Source organism: Chiloscyllium punctatum, chromosome 5 (genome assembly GCF_047496795.1).
Source record: "Chiloscyllium punctatum isolate Juve2018m chromosome 5, sChiPun1.3, whole genome shotgun sequence".
Lineage (NCBI taxonomy): Eukaryota > Metazoa > Chordata > Chondrichthyes > Orectolobiformes > Hemiscylliidae > Chiloscyllium > Chiloscyllium punctatum.
Window position 1 is genome coordinate 52,497,563 of NC_092743.1, and position 17,112 is coordinate 52,514,674.

At 40.4% G+C, this 17,112-nt stretch overlaps 1 protein-coding gene across 1 annotated transcript in view; it reads right to left on the reverse strand.

The window, feature by feature from the left end:
* Positions 1 to 10,097: 10,097 nt before the first annotated feature.
* lrrcc1 (leucine rich repeat and coiled-coil centrosomal protein 1) overlaps positions 10,098 to 17,112 on the reverse strand; it is a 179,201-nt gene continuing 172,186 nt past the window's right edge. Inside the window, exon 20 of the mRNA XM_072570311.1 lies at positions 10,098 to 11,036. Within this exon, the coding sequence (XP_072426412.1) occupies positions 10,914 to 11,036 (123 nt within the window). The 3' untranslated portion in view covers positions 10,098 to 10,913. The remainder of the gene's footprint in view (positions 11,037 to 17,112) is intronic.

Here is a 17,112-nt window from a genome sequence, read left to right on the forward strand (position 1 = left end):
TTTGGTGCTTTGTACCTGAAGAAATTTAATAGATTCTTTGGATCAGATGTGCCAACTTTTATCTTCCCCTCTGAGGATCTGTCAATTTTGCTTCTAGACATCTGCTACATTCATCATGTGAATTTCTCTATTTTTAAGTCCTCTTTGAGTTCTAATAAGCTTGACAAAGACTCATCAGTAGTGCTTGTAAGAATTTGGTCTTTTATGAATTCTGAAGTTAAGTCACCATGTTGCATCTCTCTAATAGCCTGTAGAGATCACTAATGGAAGTATTCATAGAGTCACATGGATATAGCACCATTTTTTTAACCTTGTCCTTAGGAATTTTATCAGTTCTGTGGTTGACTGAATTGTAAAGGCTTTGTCAAATTCATCTCATGTTTTATTAACAAATTACATGACCAGTGAGCAAGAACATTATCTGCTATGCTCCTAATTATGTACAGGAGTGTATTTACTGGTTTATCTTCTGTCTTTCTACCCAGATTAGAAGCTTTTCAATATCGCAAGAATTGTTTTCTTCAGGATGTCCAATTTTGTGTTCTGCGTGGCCCACCTCTGAAATTACATCTTCTTAGCAAAACTATTTCTGATGTCATAGCTTTCTAATGTAAAGAGCTATTTTGTCTTCTTTAAAGATTTTTATTCTGTAGTAATGATAGCTCGCTTTGCAGGAATCATACCTTGCAGACAATGTCCCAGATACCTCCATCACCATCCCTGGATATGTCCTGTCCAACCAGCAGGACAGGTCCACTCGAGGTGGTGGCACAGCAATACAAGGTCAGCAGGGAGTCTTCAACATTGACTCCAGACATAATAATGTCTCATGGCATCGTTAAATGTTGACAATGAAATCTCCTGCTGATGACATATACTGTCTTCCCTCGGCTGATGAATCAGTACTCCTCCATGTTGAAAACACTTGGAGAAATCACCGAGGGTGGCAAAGAAGAAACATGTTCTCTGGGTGGAGGATTTCAATTTCCACCACCATGAGTGGCTCCATAGCACCACTAGTGATTGAGCCGTGTTGAAAGGACATAACTGCTAACCTGCAGTAGGTGGTGAGGGAACCAACAAAAGGGAAAAACATACTTGACCTCATTCTTCACAATCTGCCAGCTGCAGATGCATCCGTCCGTGACAGTATCGGTAAGAGTGACCACTGCACAGTCCTGTGGAGACGAAGTCCACCTTCACATTCAGAATAACCTCCATCGTGTTGTGTGGCACTATCACTGTGCTAAATAGGATAGTCTTCAAAGAGATTGAGCAACTCAAGACTGGACATCCATGAGGTGTTGTGGGCCATCAACAGCAACACAATTTTACTCCCAACACAATCTGCAACCCAAAGGCCTGGCATATCCCTCTTTCAATCATTGCTATCAAGTCATCAGATCAACCTTGGTTCAATTAAATGTGCAGAAGAACCAGCAAGGAATACCTAAAAATGAGGTGTCAAACTGGTGAAGCTACCAAACAAGACAATATGTGTGTCAAATAGCATAAGCAGCAAGCACTATCAACAGATCTGAGCTCTCCAGTCCTGCTACACCAGAGGAAGCTCTGCAAATATCGCCATCCTCAATGACTGAAGAGCCCAATACATCAGTGTAAAAAATAAGGCTGAAGCATTCACAACAATCTTCAGCCAGAATTGTCCAGTGGATGATCCATCTCAGCATCCTCCAGTGGTCCCCAGCACCACAGATGCTGATCTTCAGCCAATTTGATTCATTCAATGTGATATCAAGAACTAGTTGGAACTACTGGAGACTGCAAAATCCAAGGGCCCTGGCAAAATTTCAGCAATAGCACTGGAGACTTGTGCTCCAGACCTTGTTACTCCCTTAGCCAAGGTGTTCCTGTGCAGTTACTGCCATCTAGCAGAGAATGTTGAAAATTAACCAGGAATGGCCTGTACACAAAAAGCAGGACAAATCCAAGCCAGCCAATTATCACCTCATCTCTCTACTCTCGATCATCAATAAAGTGATGGAAGGCATTATCAACAGTCTATCAAATTGCACCTGCTCAGCAATAACCTGCACAGTTTGGGTTCCTACAGGGTCACTCAGCTCCTGATCTCATTACAGCCTTGGTTCAAACATGAACAAAAGTGCTGGATCCTAGAGATGAGTTGAGAATGATAGGCAGCATTTGACCAAGTGTGTCATCAAGGAGGTCCAGCAAAACTGGAGCCAATGGGAATCAGGGGAAAGACTCAGTACTTGACACATAGGAAATTAATTCTGGTTGTTGGAGGTCAGTCATTTCAGCTCTAGCACATCTGTGCAGGAGTTCCTCGGGGTATTGTCCTATGCCCAGCATCTTCAACTGTTTCAGACCTTCCCTCCCTCATAAGGTCAGAAGTGGGGATGTTCATTGATATTTGTACAATGTTCAGGACCATTTATGACTCCTCAGACACTGAAGCAGTCCATGTTCAAATGCAATAATATCAGGACAATATCCAGACTATGAATGGGAGGGGTTTGGAGGGACATGGGCCAAGTTCTGGCAAATGGGATTAGATTAGGTTAGGATATCTGGATGGCATGGATGAGTTGGACCAAAGGGTCTGTTTCCATGCTGTACATCTTTATGACTCTATGACTTGGGCTGAGAAGTGGCAAGTAGCATTCATGCCTCACAAATGCCAGGCTATGCCCATCACCAGTAAGAGACAATCTAACCACTTCCCATGACATTCAATGGTGTTAACATCTATCCACACCCCTGGCGTTACCACTGATCAGAAATTGAACTGGACTCACCTTGTAAATACAGGAGTTACAACAACAGGTCAGAAGTTAGGAATACTATAGCATGTAACTCACCTCCTGACCTCCCAAAGCTAGGTCACCATCTACAAGGCATCAATCAGAAGCATGCTGGAATACTCTCCATTTGCCTGGATGGGTGCAGCTCAATAAACACTGAAGAAGTTTGACACCATATTGGACAAAACAGCCTGTTTGATTGGCACCACATCAATCAGCATTCATTCTAAAGATCTTTAGACAGCACCTTCAAAACCCATGACCACTTCCATTTAGAAGGACAAGGGAAGAAGATACATGAGAAAACTGCCATCTGCAAGTTTCTCTTCAAACCATGCACCATCCTAACTTGGAAATATATCGCTGTTCCTTCACTGTTCTTCAGTCAAAATCCTGGAATTCCCTCCCTAATGGCACTATGAGTCAACCTTCAGTGCATAGACCGCTGCGGTTCAAGAAGTCAGCTCACCTCCACCTTCTCAAGGGTGATTAGAGGCGGGCAATAAATGCTGGCCAGCAAATAACACCCATGTAAAAAAAAACATGCTTTGCTGCTGTACTGGAGAACTTCGATTACTTAGTAGCTGTTATGGTTTTCCCATCCTTCATGGCTGTAATAGAGGATTCCTGGTGCTTTGCAGCATAAAACATTACCTGTATTCTGTAGCTGTAAAGGTGTTTCCTTGCTTCGTGGTTGTACTGGAGGCTTTCCTGACTCGTGCAGCTGTTTAAGGCTTTAACCAATTTAATTATACTTTGGGTCAGAATTGCGATGGCTTTCTTATTCTTTCGCAAATGATAACTGTGACAAGAAATCAGCATCTTTGGGTTACCAAAAGTTTATTCTCTGTTGGAAACTTTGTAAAAATATAAAGCAACTGTTAACTATATTGGCTGGCAGTTAACTGAATGTTTAGATTATTTTTAAAGCTCAGCTTTCCCCTCAGTGTGCTTAATGCTTAATCGTTCTTTTGGAAAGATTTCACTGACTTAGGTTAGGAAGCCTGATTGATTGAAATACCTTTGCAGAATGGTGAGCCAAGGCCTCTAGCCTTTAGCGATGCTGTTATGTGAGGCTTCCTTTGGCAGATGCTGACATCAGACAGACAGTCATACAAAAGATGCACAGAAACTGGTCAGTTAAGTGGGGAAGGAAGGCAGTTTAACTGAAGCATGCCATTTTAAAGTGGATATATAATAACATACAAATTTGGAGTAGGAGTAGGCTATTCACCCCTTTCAGCATCCTCTGCTTTCAATCTGATCATGACTGATCCTAGACGTAGGTTTGCTCACTGATCTGAAAGGTTCAATTCCAGATCTTTCATTACCTTACTAGGTAACATTTTCAGTGGACCTCATATGAGACATTGCTGAAAATTCCTGCTTTCTATTTATATGTTTGGGTTTCTTTGGGTTGGTAATGTCATTTCCTGTGGTGAAGTCACTTCCTGTTCCTTTTTTCAGGGGGTGCTAGATGGGGTCTATTTCAATGTATTTGTCAATTGAATTCCGGTTGGAATGCCATGCTTCGAGGAATTGTCGTGCGTGTCTTTGTTTGGCTTGTCCTAGGATGGATGTATTGTGCCAAAGTAGTGTCCTTCTTCATCTGTATGTGAGGATACTAGTGAGAGAGGATCATGTCTTTTTATAGCTTGTTGGTGTTCGTGTATCCTGGTGACTAGATATCTGCCTGTTTGTCCAATGTCGTGTTTGTTACAGTTCTTGCACGGTATTTTGTAAATGACGTTAGTTTTGCTCATTGTCTGTATAGGGTCTTTCAACTTCATTAGCTGCTGTTTTAGTGTGTTGGTGGGTTTGTGGGCTACCATGATGCCAAGGGGTCTGACAAGTAGTCTGGCAGTCATTTCACAGATGACTTTGATGTAGGAGAGAGAGGCTAGGGTTTCTGGATGTGTTTTGTCTGCTTGTTTGGCTTTGTTGCTGAGAAATTGGCGGACTGTGTTGTATAAATAGAAAGCAGGAATTTTCAGCATTGCTTTGCATGAGGTCCACTGAAGATGTTACCTAGTAAGGTAACAAAACATCTGGAAATGAACCTTTCAGGTCAGCAGGCAAACCTATATCCAAAACCTCAACCTGAGCTACAAATCTTCTCAAAACTCAGCCAATCCACCCTCACCTGGACAAAGTTAAAAATCACAACACCAGGTTATAGGCCAACAGATCTACGTGGAAGGACTAGCGTTCAGAGCGCTGCTCCTTCATCAGTTGGTTGTGGAGAATAAGATCATAAGGCAATTCAGTGTCCTGCCACTGAAATGATACATTGAACAAACCTGGATTGTTAAGTCTTTCATTTTTAGAATGGGTTGCAGGTATCATTAATATGTAAATCCCAGAACTTCCTGTATGGCACCTTCTTGAGATAACATAAGGCTTTATAACAAAAGGTGACATTCCAGCTCAGACAATGCATTAAAGGTGTGAGGTCAGAGTCTGTCTGTAGCCCAATCTTGAGTCAGACTGGTTCTATTTCCAAAATGGAGTTTACAAAATATCACATGTATTGACTACCTGCAGACTATTTTTTGTTCAAAAAATGCACAATGTATCCGTAATTACAAATTGACCACTTTGGACTTGTGTCTGTATGCGCGTGCTCATGAGAGAGAAAAAGTCTACATCAGTGTGGTATATTTCTATGATTGTTTGTTAACAGATGTTTTATTTCTGTTGGTGTAAATATTGCTGAAAATCATAGCTGGGTACTAATAGTTAGATGTAAGGGAGAGAGAATTCCTCAAGTCGGGCACTATCAGAATCCTGGGAGACCCCTATTTCGGGTTTCCTTTCTAATGAAGGAACATTAAGCATGAGCACCTATTTATTTCTAATTTTGTTTCCTTTTTTTGATTCCATGCTATGACTACACTCTGCATCTGAATGGTTGACAGGCTGGGAGATTGTGGGTTGGGCCTTGATTGACTGAATGCTTTATTATTGTGGAAGGTATAAATAGGCGAGAACAGGGGGCAAAGCTTTAGCAGAAATCCAAAACTACATGTAATAGTCCAGGTGTGGTCTCACTGAGGCCCTGTATAACTGCAGTAAGACATCCCTACCTCTGAACTTAAATCACCTTGCAATGAAGACCAATGTACCGTTTGCCTTTCCAATTTTTTGCTGCATCTGCCGGTTTACTTCCATTGACTGCTATGCAGTGAACCCAGACCCCTTTGTACACCCACACTTCACAGTATACCTCCAATTAATTAATACTCTTCCTTAATACTCTTCCTTTCACATCAAAATGCATTTCACATTTCGCCACATTATATTTCACTTGTTTAAATCACTTTGAAGTCCCATTTGATCCTCCTCAAGTCTCAAACCTATCCAGTTTATTGTTACTGTCAAATTTGAAAATGTTTCATTTGGTTTCCAAATCCTGGTCATTTACAGATATTGTGAATATCAGAAGCCCAAGCAATGATATTCCTACTAGTTACTGCCTGCCATTTGGGAAAAAAAAACTCATTTATTCCAATTCTCAATCCATGCCAATATATTACACATTATCCTATGTGCTTTAATTTTACTCACCATCCTCTTATGAGGGACCTTATCAAAAGCCTTCTGAAAATCCAAATAAACCACATCCACCAGTTCTTTCTCATACATTCTACTAATTATATTCTCAAAAAACTCCAATAATCCTTACTGATTACACAATTCCCAGTTCCTTTCTTAGTACATAATCACCTGTTCTTTGGTTCTTCAATATATTGGTCTAAAAGAAAACACGAACATTCTTGTCAAAATTCACCTACATTTCAGAGTAGTGTTTGTTATGTGGAAACCACGTGGTTTACCAGTACTTGCTAATTATATCAATATTGTTAATTGCGGTGATATTGCTGAAAAGAACAACTTGAATTGAACAGAAGTATTAACTGCAGTAAACTGTTTGAAAATACTGGGACCGACTGAGACCAGACAAGTAACCAGAGGGATAGGAATAATTCCATTTAAGATCACTCGCAGAACACAAAAACAAAGTCATGATGAACCTTTCCAAAACAATGTTTCAACATCAACTAGAGTATTATTTCCAATTTTGGACATGTTACTTTGGGCGAATGTGAAGCCTGAAAGAGGTCAGAAAAGATTCATGTGAATCATCTTGGACTTCAGTTACCTATTTTGATAGATTGACGAAACTGGGATTGTTCTTCTTTAAACAAAGAATTGAGAGGATTAAGAGGAACCTTAAAAAAAGTGTTCAAGTTCAAAAATTGTTTTTGGTTTGGAGGAAGATGCGAAAACTAGAGCACACAGATTTGCTGTAATTTAAAAAAAAGTGAAAATTGAAATGAGGAAACATATTTTCACATAGGGGTTTGTTTATGATCTTAGACACACTACAATCAGTTCTTCTATAACGTGATACTGCATTCTTGTGCAATCCTGTGTTATCGAAAAATCTCATTTTAGAAACAACGTTTAAAGCGTTGGTGATGTAATTGCGTTACTGCCAACACACGTTTGAAATTTTCATGCTTTAGAAACAATGACCCCAAATTGTTAATTGCATTACAGCGAATTTGTGTTGATGAAATGCGTATTATAGCAGAATGACCTGTATTTGAAAAGATAGTGGTGGCAGATTCAGTTGTGACATGCAAAAGGGAATTTGAATGGAAGAGCAAAAATGCAGGCTACAAAGAAAGGGTCAGTGAGTGCAACAAGTTAAATTGATCTTGTAGAGCACCCCAGCCATTCAGAACTTCTCCTTCTGTGCTTATATGACTCCATTACTGAGTGAGGACGAGGGAATTGGTTAGTTTAGTTGGTTTAATGGCTGGTTTGCAATGCAGAATGATGCTAATAACATGCCAATTAAATTCTTGCATAAGCTGAGGTTACCATGAAGGTCCCACCTTCTCAACCCTGCCCTTACCTGAGGCGTGGTGATCCTCTGTTTAAACTCACTACCAGTCGTCTCTCTCAAATGAGAGAGAGCAGCCGTATGGTCTGCTGGGACTATGGCAACTTTACCTTTGATTTTGTTGATCTCAGCTTGAAAAGTATAATTTGTTCTCAAACACCACCATGTGGTCATACCCAGCAATTGTACAAACCTGACAGCAGACTGTTGCAGTCTGCTACAGTATTGGGAAGTAGAAAGTGAGGACTGCAGATGCTGGAGATCAGAGTCAAGAGTTTGGGCTGGAAAAGCACAGCAGGTCAGGCAGCATCAGCCCTCTATCATTCCTGATGAAAGGCTTATGCCCGCAATGTCGATTCTCCTGCTTCTAGGATGCTGCCTGACCTGCTGTGCTTTTCTAGCACACTCTCAACTACAATATTGGGAAGTTCCGCTCAGCATCAGTGACAAAATGATTTTCAGACAATTCACAATATATTGAATTTAATATTATAACTGATGATCTATCTTGGACTAGTTTATGAGAAGTTGAAAGATCTGAATTTAGGAGGATTACAGTATATGATACAAAGAGAAATCTCAGTGTTTGACTGAAATGCTCATAATAAATAAGAGTAATTGAAAACTACACACTGAAATGTAAAACAAAAAGGATATGGACAGTTATTAATGACCATAAGGCATGTTTCTGCATCAGACTTTATGATTCTGTGAAAATGATGAGGGGAAAAATGTTGAAAGATAGAAGTAACATATTGTTATACATTAAAGTAAGGAAAGTTAAATGAATTTCAGAAGGAAAGAGCTATATCTGTCTACCCTGAATGTACTCTATTGTTTATTACTGCATTTCAAAGTAGTAACTGTAGAACTGTTAATCAAGGCTGACCATACAGTTGTGTCTAGCTTCTGGGTGAAACAATGAGGGATCTAATAATGTACCATTGCATACTTGTGCATAAAGTTTTATCAAGCTTCAATGATTTGATAACAAAAGCAAAAGGTTTCCAATCTTTGATCAGAGTAATAATGATACAGAAATTAAGACATCTTTAAGATAACTTAATTCATTGTTACTCAGTATTGAGATGTTCAGTTCCAGAGTGACTGAAATTTGTGAGAGGGTATTTTGAGAATTCGGTAAATTTCTCTTGTAATCCAGTTTGCTGGCAAAATAATTTGCTTCCTCTGGGGTTACCTGGTTACTGACAGAGGGCACAACATGAATGGTACTTCTGGGAACATATGAAGAAAACAATACCAAAGATCAAAATTAACAATAATCCGCTAACCTAACTTGCTGGAGCACTGCTGTCATAACATTTGGGACCTCAGCATTTGACCTTTCAAACACTACAGCAGAGTACCATGTAACTGGCAAAGCTCATCTCATTCACATATCTTGTGGTCACTCAACTAAATACAACAATATGTTCCTGGGCTCATCACCTCTCCCCTAGCTTGCAGTTGTTGAAAGATTACTCCCCCACACATTCACCAATTCATAAAAATGAACAAGGTGGTTGAAACCAACTGTGCTGCACCTCACTCACCAAATCTATGATGATTTGTTCAATTGACCTATGCCTGTTTTCTACATGTGTCCCAAATTGAGTAACCTGCCTGAGTAAGATCTACCAGCTCACATCCTTTGAATCAAGGTACTGGAAACATAAGAACTCAATGACAAGTTCTGTGACAAACCTTGTCTGGGGAGTGGCATGCTTTGAATGATGAAAGTGAAAGAGATCTCTGCAAAACAGGTTCAGGACAAGACAAGGCCCTTGATATCAAGGTTATAAAGTATAAATGCTGGAAGCATGCTTCCTCTTGTGCAGAGTCTCGAACTAGGGATTACTATTTTAGAATAATGGATCAACTACTTAGGATTCAGAAAAGGGTAGATTTTCTTAGATAGATAATTTAAAAGATTCACAACCGTTTAAGTTCTCAATCACTTGAGTATACTCAAGATAGAAAAAAAGAATTAAGAGATACGAGAATAGTGCTAGAGGTGGCACTAAGGTAGAAATCAGCTATGCTCTTATTGAAAGGGAACAATGTAGAAGGACTAAATGATCTGTTCTTGCTCCTGTTTCTTATTTTTTAATGCAGATATGACAATGGATTTGGAAAGACTATAATGGTGACTTTGGACCAAAAGAACGATAATTTAGAAGCAACCATTCCCTCAATTAGATTTTACATGGAAGCTTGTAGGTATCAAATACTTATAATTTAAAAATTACATTACAAATGTAAAGGAATGAACAAACAGATGATAAAGTTAATAATTTTATTGAGAGGAGTACAAAATATTATTTTTACATATTTTAATAAATAAAACTTAACACATATTTACAAATGTAATTATGAAGGTTAAACTAACCAGTAAAAGTAACTTATAAAAATGTCAGATTTATATTTTTATATTCTCCCAAATATTTATGCTATATATGAACAGCACAGCCAGGCACATATATTCTATTTACTTTTCCTCCTTCCCTTTCATACCTTACAAGAGGAGGTATGAATGCTCATGTAGATGTACATTCAAATCAATTTTTGTCTCCAGTGATAGTCAAAAGTCTTACACCTTTTTATGGTTCAGTATCATATTGTTAGACACAGTTAACCAGTGAGTAAGCATGACTGAATTTTTCTTTTATGTAAAAATCTAATGGTGTGAATTGAAAAAAATTAATATGGATGAATGTTTTGACATCAAATTAAATTGATGCTTAATGAAGACAGCAAGAAGCTCTAAGCAGCATAAAATTTTCATATTAAAGTATATCCATGACACAAAAAAATCTTGGAATCATGATGAACCATAACTTAAAGAAACAACTAAACTTTTCTATTGATTTTTGTCAATTTTATTCCTTTCCTAATCTCTAGCCATTGCTCATGCTGCTATATTGTTCAAACAGAGAAGTACTGTAATACTCCAAGGGGTTTGTACTCGATATTTACCCACCTGCCTATATATTTTAAAGTTAATTGTAATGTTTATTTGGTTTACAAGAGACAGCACAAATCAGGGATTGAGTTTAGGGTCATACTAATCTGTATTCCACATCACATCAAATTGGGTAATAAGCTAAAGGAGATTTATTATTCAGGCATTCAAATGGAGATGACAGTAACTTTCAAAACAATATCAATTTGGCAACCTGGATTTTATCATTGCTTGCCTGTCTATTTTAGTGTCATAATTCTTCTTTGATATCATTGAGGGCACTAGTTAGCTTCCGGATCTTTTCCTCCATGGATTTTTTGGCATTTGTTGTTTCTTGGAGAAGCTGTCGCATTTCTTCCTCCACTTCATAGACCTAAAGGATTTATATTTTATCTTATAAAAGTATACATGAAAAATGTATAACATCAAGCTGTGTACTAAGAACAATGTACCCAAAATGATAAGATAAAGAAACTTAAGTGTATAAACTGAGTTTAAAGAGTTACCATGCCATTTGTTAAATATTACAGAACACATTATCAATTACAAATATACAAATTACTGCAGTTGAGGGAACTGAGTGCAATATTCACTTCATTGAGTGGGGGAGTTTGTGTTAATTTTGATCTTGAAACCTAACCTGTTCCATAATTATCTATGCAGGTTATTTGTTTTGCCTGCAGCTTAGACAGGCTAATACACTGCCGTGAGAGTTTAAATTCTAGGATTCTTTGTACCAGGAGGCACGTCTCCTGATTTTGGTCAGTTGTCTGAACAGGTGGGTGTGACCGTGGATGAAGCAGATAAGGTAATCCTGAGGGCAACAGTGCAGGTGTATCAGCCTCTGTAATTATCCAGTAGATTTGAGGCCCTTTCTGCTTGTTTAGTTGAGAATGGGGGATGCATGATGGATGAGCAACCTCAGCATGGTACAGGAAGCTATTCAAGTGAGGGAAGTAACATGCAACATAGTGGTAGTAAGGGATATTTTCGTGAAGGGGATTGACAATGTTCTCTGCAGGAAAAAGCAAAGTTCAGAATTTGTTGAGAAGTACAGATGTTGTTGAGATGCTCAGGACATCTCAAGGACATAAAGAGATTCTGCATATATGGATTGGGGAGTGAGGCATTAAAGTAGAAGAACTCAAAGGAGATAATCTGAATTATCATCTGAACCACGTGCAAATTGGCATAGGGTACATAAAATAAGATAGATACATATATGGCTCAAAGACTGATATGGGGGATGTTCCAGTTCATGTGGAAAGCAGGGAGCGTATTGGGATGAACTACATCTGAACTGTCCTGAGGCCAGTATTCTTGAGAACTACGCAACTAGAAATTAGAGAGGGCTTTAAAATAAATAATTGGTCAAGGGATTAAATATGGAAAGATGTAGTATATCGAAGAGTAGTCACAGTCAGAAACATTTATTTAGGATAGAATTAATAGTCATGTGGAAAAGTATGATTTGATTCAGAAGGGTCACCATGATTTGTTAAGGGAAAATCACTTTCAACCAACTTGCTGGAGATTTTCTGAAGGGATCATTCAGAGTTGATGAGGGGAATTGATACAGTGCCACACGGTTGACTTGAGGAGAGCTAAGGGTCTTGGAATAAAAGGGATAGTAGCGATGTTGATAGAAATTTAGCCAAGGGATAGAAAAGAGAATAATGGTTATTGGGATATTTTTGGCTGGAAGGAAGTTTATCATAGAGTTCCCCAGGAGCGGATATTATAGACATGCTTTTCCTGATATATATAAATGATCTAGATCTTGGTATGCAGGGGACACTTTCAAAATTTGTGGATGACACAAAACTTGCAAGTATTGTGTACAGGGTATTGCAAGGAGGACAGTGTAGAACTTTAAATGTCACCCCTCAGTCTCCACTATTCAAAGGGAAACAACAATGACCTATTCAAACTAGAATCATAGAATCCCTACAGTGTGGAAGCAGGCCATTTGGCCCATTGAGTTCACACCGACCCTCAAAACAGCATCCCACCCTGACTCACCACCCCCTACCCTATCATGCACCCCAGCATTTCCCATGGCTAATTCACCTTGGACATACCCTTGGACACTACAGACAATTTAGCATGGCGCGATCTACCTACTCTGCACATCTTTAGACTGTGAAAAGAAACCAGAGCATCCAGAAGAAACCCATATGGGGGAATTAGTAAACTCCACACAGACCAGTTGCCCAAGGATGGAACTTAACCTGGATCCCTGGTGCTTTGAGGCAACACTGCTAGCCACTGAGTTACTGTGTCACCAATCTAGCTTTAATTTTCAAGCCATGGCAATGTCTTTGCAAATCTCCTCTGCACTCTCTCTCAAGTAATTATTTTCTTTCTGTAGTGTGGTGACCAGAACTGTACAAAGCTCCGGCAAAGACCTAACTAGTATTGTGTGGAGTTCCAGTATTACATCTCTGCTTTGGGAGTCAAAGTTGAAAATCACACAACACAGGTTATAGTCCAACAGGTTTATTTGAAAGTACAAGCTTTTGGAGCAGCGCTCCTTCACCAGGTAGCTAGTAGGGCAGGATCATAGGACACAGAACTTATAATAAAAGATCAAAGTGTCATATAACCGATGCAGTGTATTAAACAAACCTAGATTGCTGTTAAGTCTTTATTCACCGAATGGGTTGCAGGTTTCGATTCATTAATATGTAACTCCCAGAATTTCTTTCAAGTCACATTCCTGAGATAACTTAAGGTTTTATCAAAAAAAAGTAACATCTCAGCTCAGACAATGCATTAAAGGTGAGGTTAGACTCTGTCTGTATTCTAACCTTGAGTCAGATTGATTCTATTTCCAAAGTAGGAATTTACAAAATGTCACTGACTGCCTACAGATTGTATGCTTTTTGAACAAAATAAAATGTATCTGCAAATATAAACCTGCAAATGCAAGTATACCGCATAGACATATGTGTGTGTGCGTGCGCACGTGTAAGGGAGAGAGAAGGAGTATGTGTGTGTTTATATGTGTGAGAGAGACAGTATGTATGTGTGTGAACGTGACGGATTATATGCCTGTGAGAGGATGTGCACGTGAATGAGTGTGTGTGTGTGTGTGTGTGTGTGTGTGTATCTGAAAGAGCATGTGTATGAGAGTGGGTCTGCGTGTGAGTGTGTGATCTTGTGGAAGAATGTGTATGTGTGTGCTTGTGTGTGAGAGAGTGTATAGTATAGTGGGGTCAGCTTTAGTGTGACATGAACCCAAGATCTCAGTTGATGCCATCCTTATGGGTACCAAACTTGGCCATCAGCCTCTGTTTAGCATTTCTGTATCCCCAAGTCTGCTTTGGAGGACGGTCACCTGAAGATCCAAGGCCGAATGTCCTGACCACTGAAGTGTTCCCCAGCTGGGAGGGAACATCCCTTTCTGGCAATTGCCGCGCAGTGTACATTCATCTGTTGTCATAGCATTTGCTAGGTCTCGCCAATGTATCATGCCTCAGGGCATTTTTGCCTGCAGAGTTTGAGATAGACAACATTGACCAAGTCACATGAGTACCTGCCACGCATGTGGCAGTACGCATGTCAACACTCTGACACATCTTGCAGACGGTTGCCATGATGGGGTTGCTGGTGTTGTGTTCGATGTTGTCCTGAAGACTGGGCTGTTTGCTGCAAACAATGTTCTGTTTAAGGTTTGGTGTTTGTTTAAAGGCAAGAAGTGAAGGCGTAGGGAAGATCTTGGTGAGGTGCTCACCTCATCAATAATTAGTTGCAGGCTGCAAAGAATGTGGCATAGTTTCTCTGCTCCTGGGAAGTACTGGACAACGAAGATACCCTATCGGTCGTATCCTGTGTCTGTCTCCTGACATTACGGTTTCTCATTGTGGCACATTGAAACTGGCAATTGATGAATTAGGCATCATATCCTGTTCTTATGAGGGCAACTTTCAGCACCTTCAGGTGTCTGTCACGTTCCTCCTCATCTGAACAGATCCTGCCCTTGACACAGCCAAAGAAGTTCTCACACAGGGTCCCATTGCTTAATACGTGTTTGTGTTTCTTCAGAAGGCAAGAAGCCCCCTATATAAGAAGTACTTGGCTGAGAGTGTACAGGGTACTCTGAAGGACTGGATTAAAAGTCTTCATCAAAGAGTTTAGTTCACAGGTAACCGTCACACCTCTCACAAACTCCTTTATCATCCCGTGCACCAACTCTATAGCAGGTGCCATACCATGAAATTGAGATAGAGTCCATATTCTCAGCATGCGCTCAAGATACAACACTACAGTTACGAGACATTGCAAAGTGGATGAGGTGATGGAACTACACCACCTAAATGCACAGCAAGAAGAAACTGGAGGAACTTGGCATCACCACCAGCAGTAGCCAAGCCTCCCATGGGGAAATTGATTGTCAACTTATCAGACCAGACGCTTCAACTGGAAGAGATAGAAATTCTCAGTTGAGGGCTCAGTTTCTGCCCCACCACCAAAATCTACCCCATTGGTCTTGTGGCAGACACGGAGGAATTCATCAGACAAATGAGACTCCAGAAATTCTTTCAAGATCTCAGCAGCTAGCCCAATGAGACAACTGACGAACTAGAACAGTCATCACAAAGATCCGTAATGGAACAACCAAGGGAGGAGTCAATTTGGTCCCCTCTGCAGGGCTGCTGCCCCAGGCTTGACATGTATGCTAAAAACGTCAGAAAATGTGTCAATGCCAGATTCATCAGTCACACCCACAAGGTAAAGCAAAATGTCACCTGATCACAATGCAACGCCATCCATGCTCTCAAAACCAATTGCAATATTGTCATCAAACCAGCAGACAAAGGAGGAACCATCGTCATTCAGAATAGAACTGACCACTGCAAGGAAGTGTACCAACAACCGAACAACCAGGAACACTACAGGCAACCATTGACCAAAGAACACAGCAGTAAACCAAAAACATTGATCAGGACTTTTGATCCAGTCCTTTAGGGTATCCTACGCACTGTCATCCCACGTATCTCCCGTGTATGGAACTTGTATTATTTTCTCAAGAAACACAAAGCCAACACACCTGGACGTCCCATCGTTTCAGGTAATGGGACCCTGTGTGAGAACCTCTCTGGCTGTGTTGAGAGCATTTTGAAACCCATTGTACCCATTGACCCTCAGCATCCATCATGATTTCTTACAGAATCTGAACACCTATGGACCAGTCGAACCAGGGTTATTCATTATCACAATGGACGTTTCGGCACTCAACACCAGCATCCCCCACAATGACTGCACCATTGCAACAGCTTCAGCACTCAATACCAATAACTGCCAATCTCCAGGCACACTGATCCTACAACTGATATGCTTCATCCTCGACCACGTCTTCACATTCAACAACCAGTTCTTCATCCAGACACACGGAATAGCCATGGGGATCAAATTTGCACCTCAATATGCCAATATTTTTATGCACAAGTTCGAACAAGTCGTCTGCGCTGCACAGGACCTCCAACAAACACTTTACACCAGGTAATTGACAACATTTTCTTCCTCTAGACCCATGGTAAGGAGTCACTGAAACAACTACACAGTGACATCAACAAGTTTCATCCCACTATTAGACTTACCATGGACTACTTTTTAGAATCAGTCTTATTCATGGACACACATCTCCATCAAGGATGGGCACCTCAGTACCTCACTCTACTGCAAGCTCACGAATAACCTCACGCCGCTGCACTTCGAGCTTCCACCCTAAACATATTAAAACAGCCATCCCCTATGGACAAACCCGATGCATACACAGGACCTGTTCAGATGAGGAGGAAGGTGACAGACTCCTGAAGGTGCTGAAGGGCCCCTCATAAGAACAGGATACAATGCCTAACTCATTGATCGCCGGTTTCAATGTGCCACAATGACCTTTTCAGGAGACAGACATGGGATATGACCCATAGGGTACCATTCATTGTCCAGTACTTCCCAGGAGCTGAGAAACTATGCCACATTCTTTGCAGCCTGCAAAATATTACTGATGAGGATGAGCACCTCACCAAGATTTTCCCTACGCCTCCACTTCTCGCCTTTAAACAGCTGCCAAACCTTAAAGAGACCATTTTTTGCAGCAAACTGCCCAGCCTTCAGGACAACATTGAACACACCATACAACCCCTTCGTGACAACCACTGCAAGACGTGTTAGAATGTTTACATGGACACGACCATTACATGTAGGGACACCAACCACCACATATATGGCAGATACTCATGTGACTTGGCCAATGTTGTCTATCTCATATGCTGCATGCAAGGATGCTCAGAGGTATGGTACATTGGCAAGACCAAGCAGATGCAATGACAACAGATGATTGTTCACCACACAACAATCGCCAGACAGGAATGTTCCCTTCCAGTCGGGAGTCACTTCAGCAGTCAAAGATATTTGGCTTCGGATCTTCAGGTAACCGTTCTCCA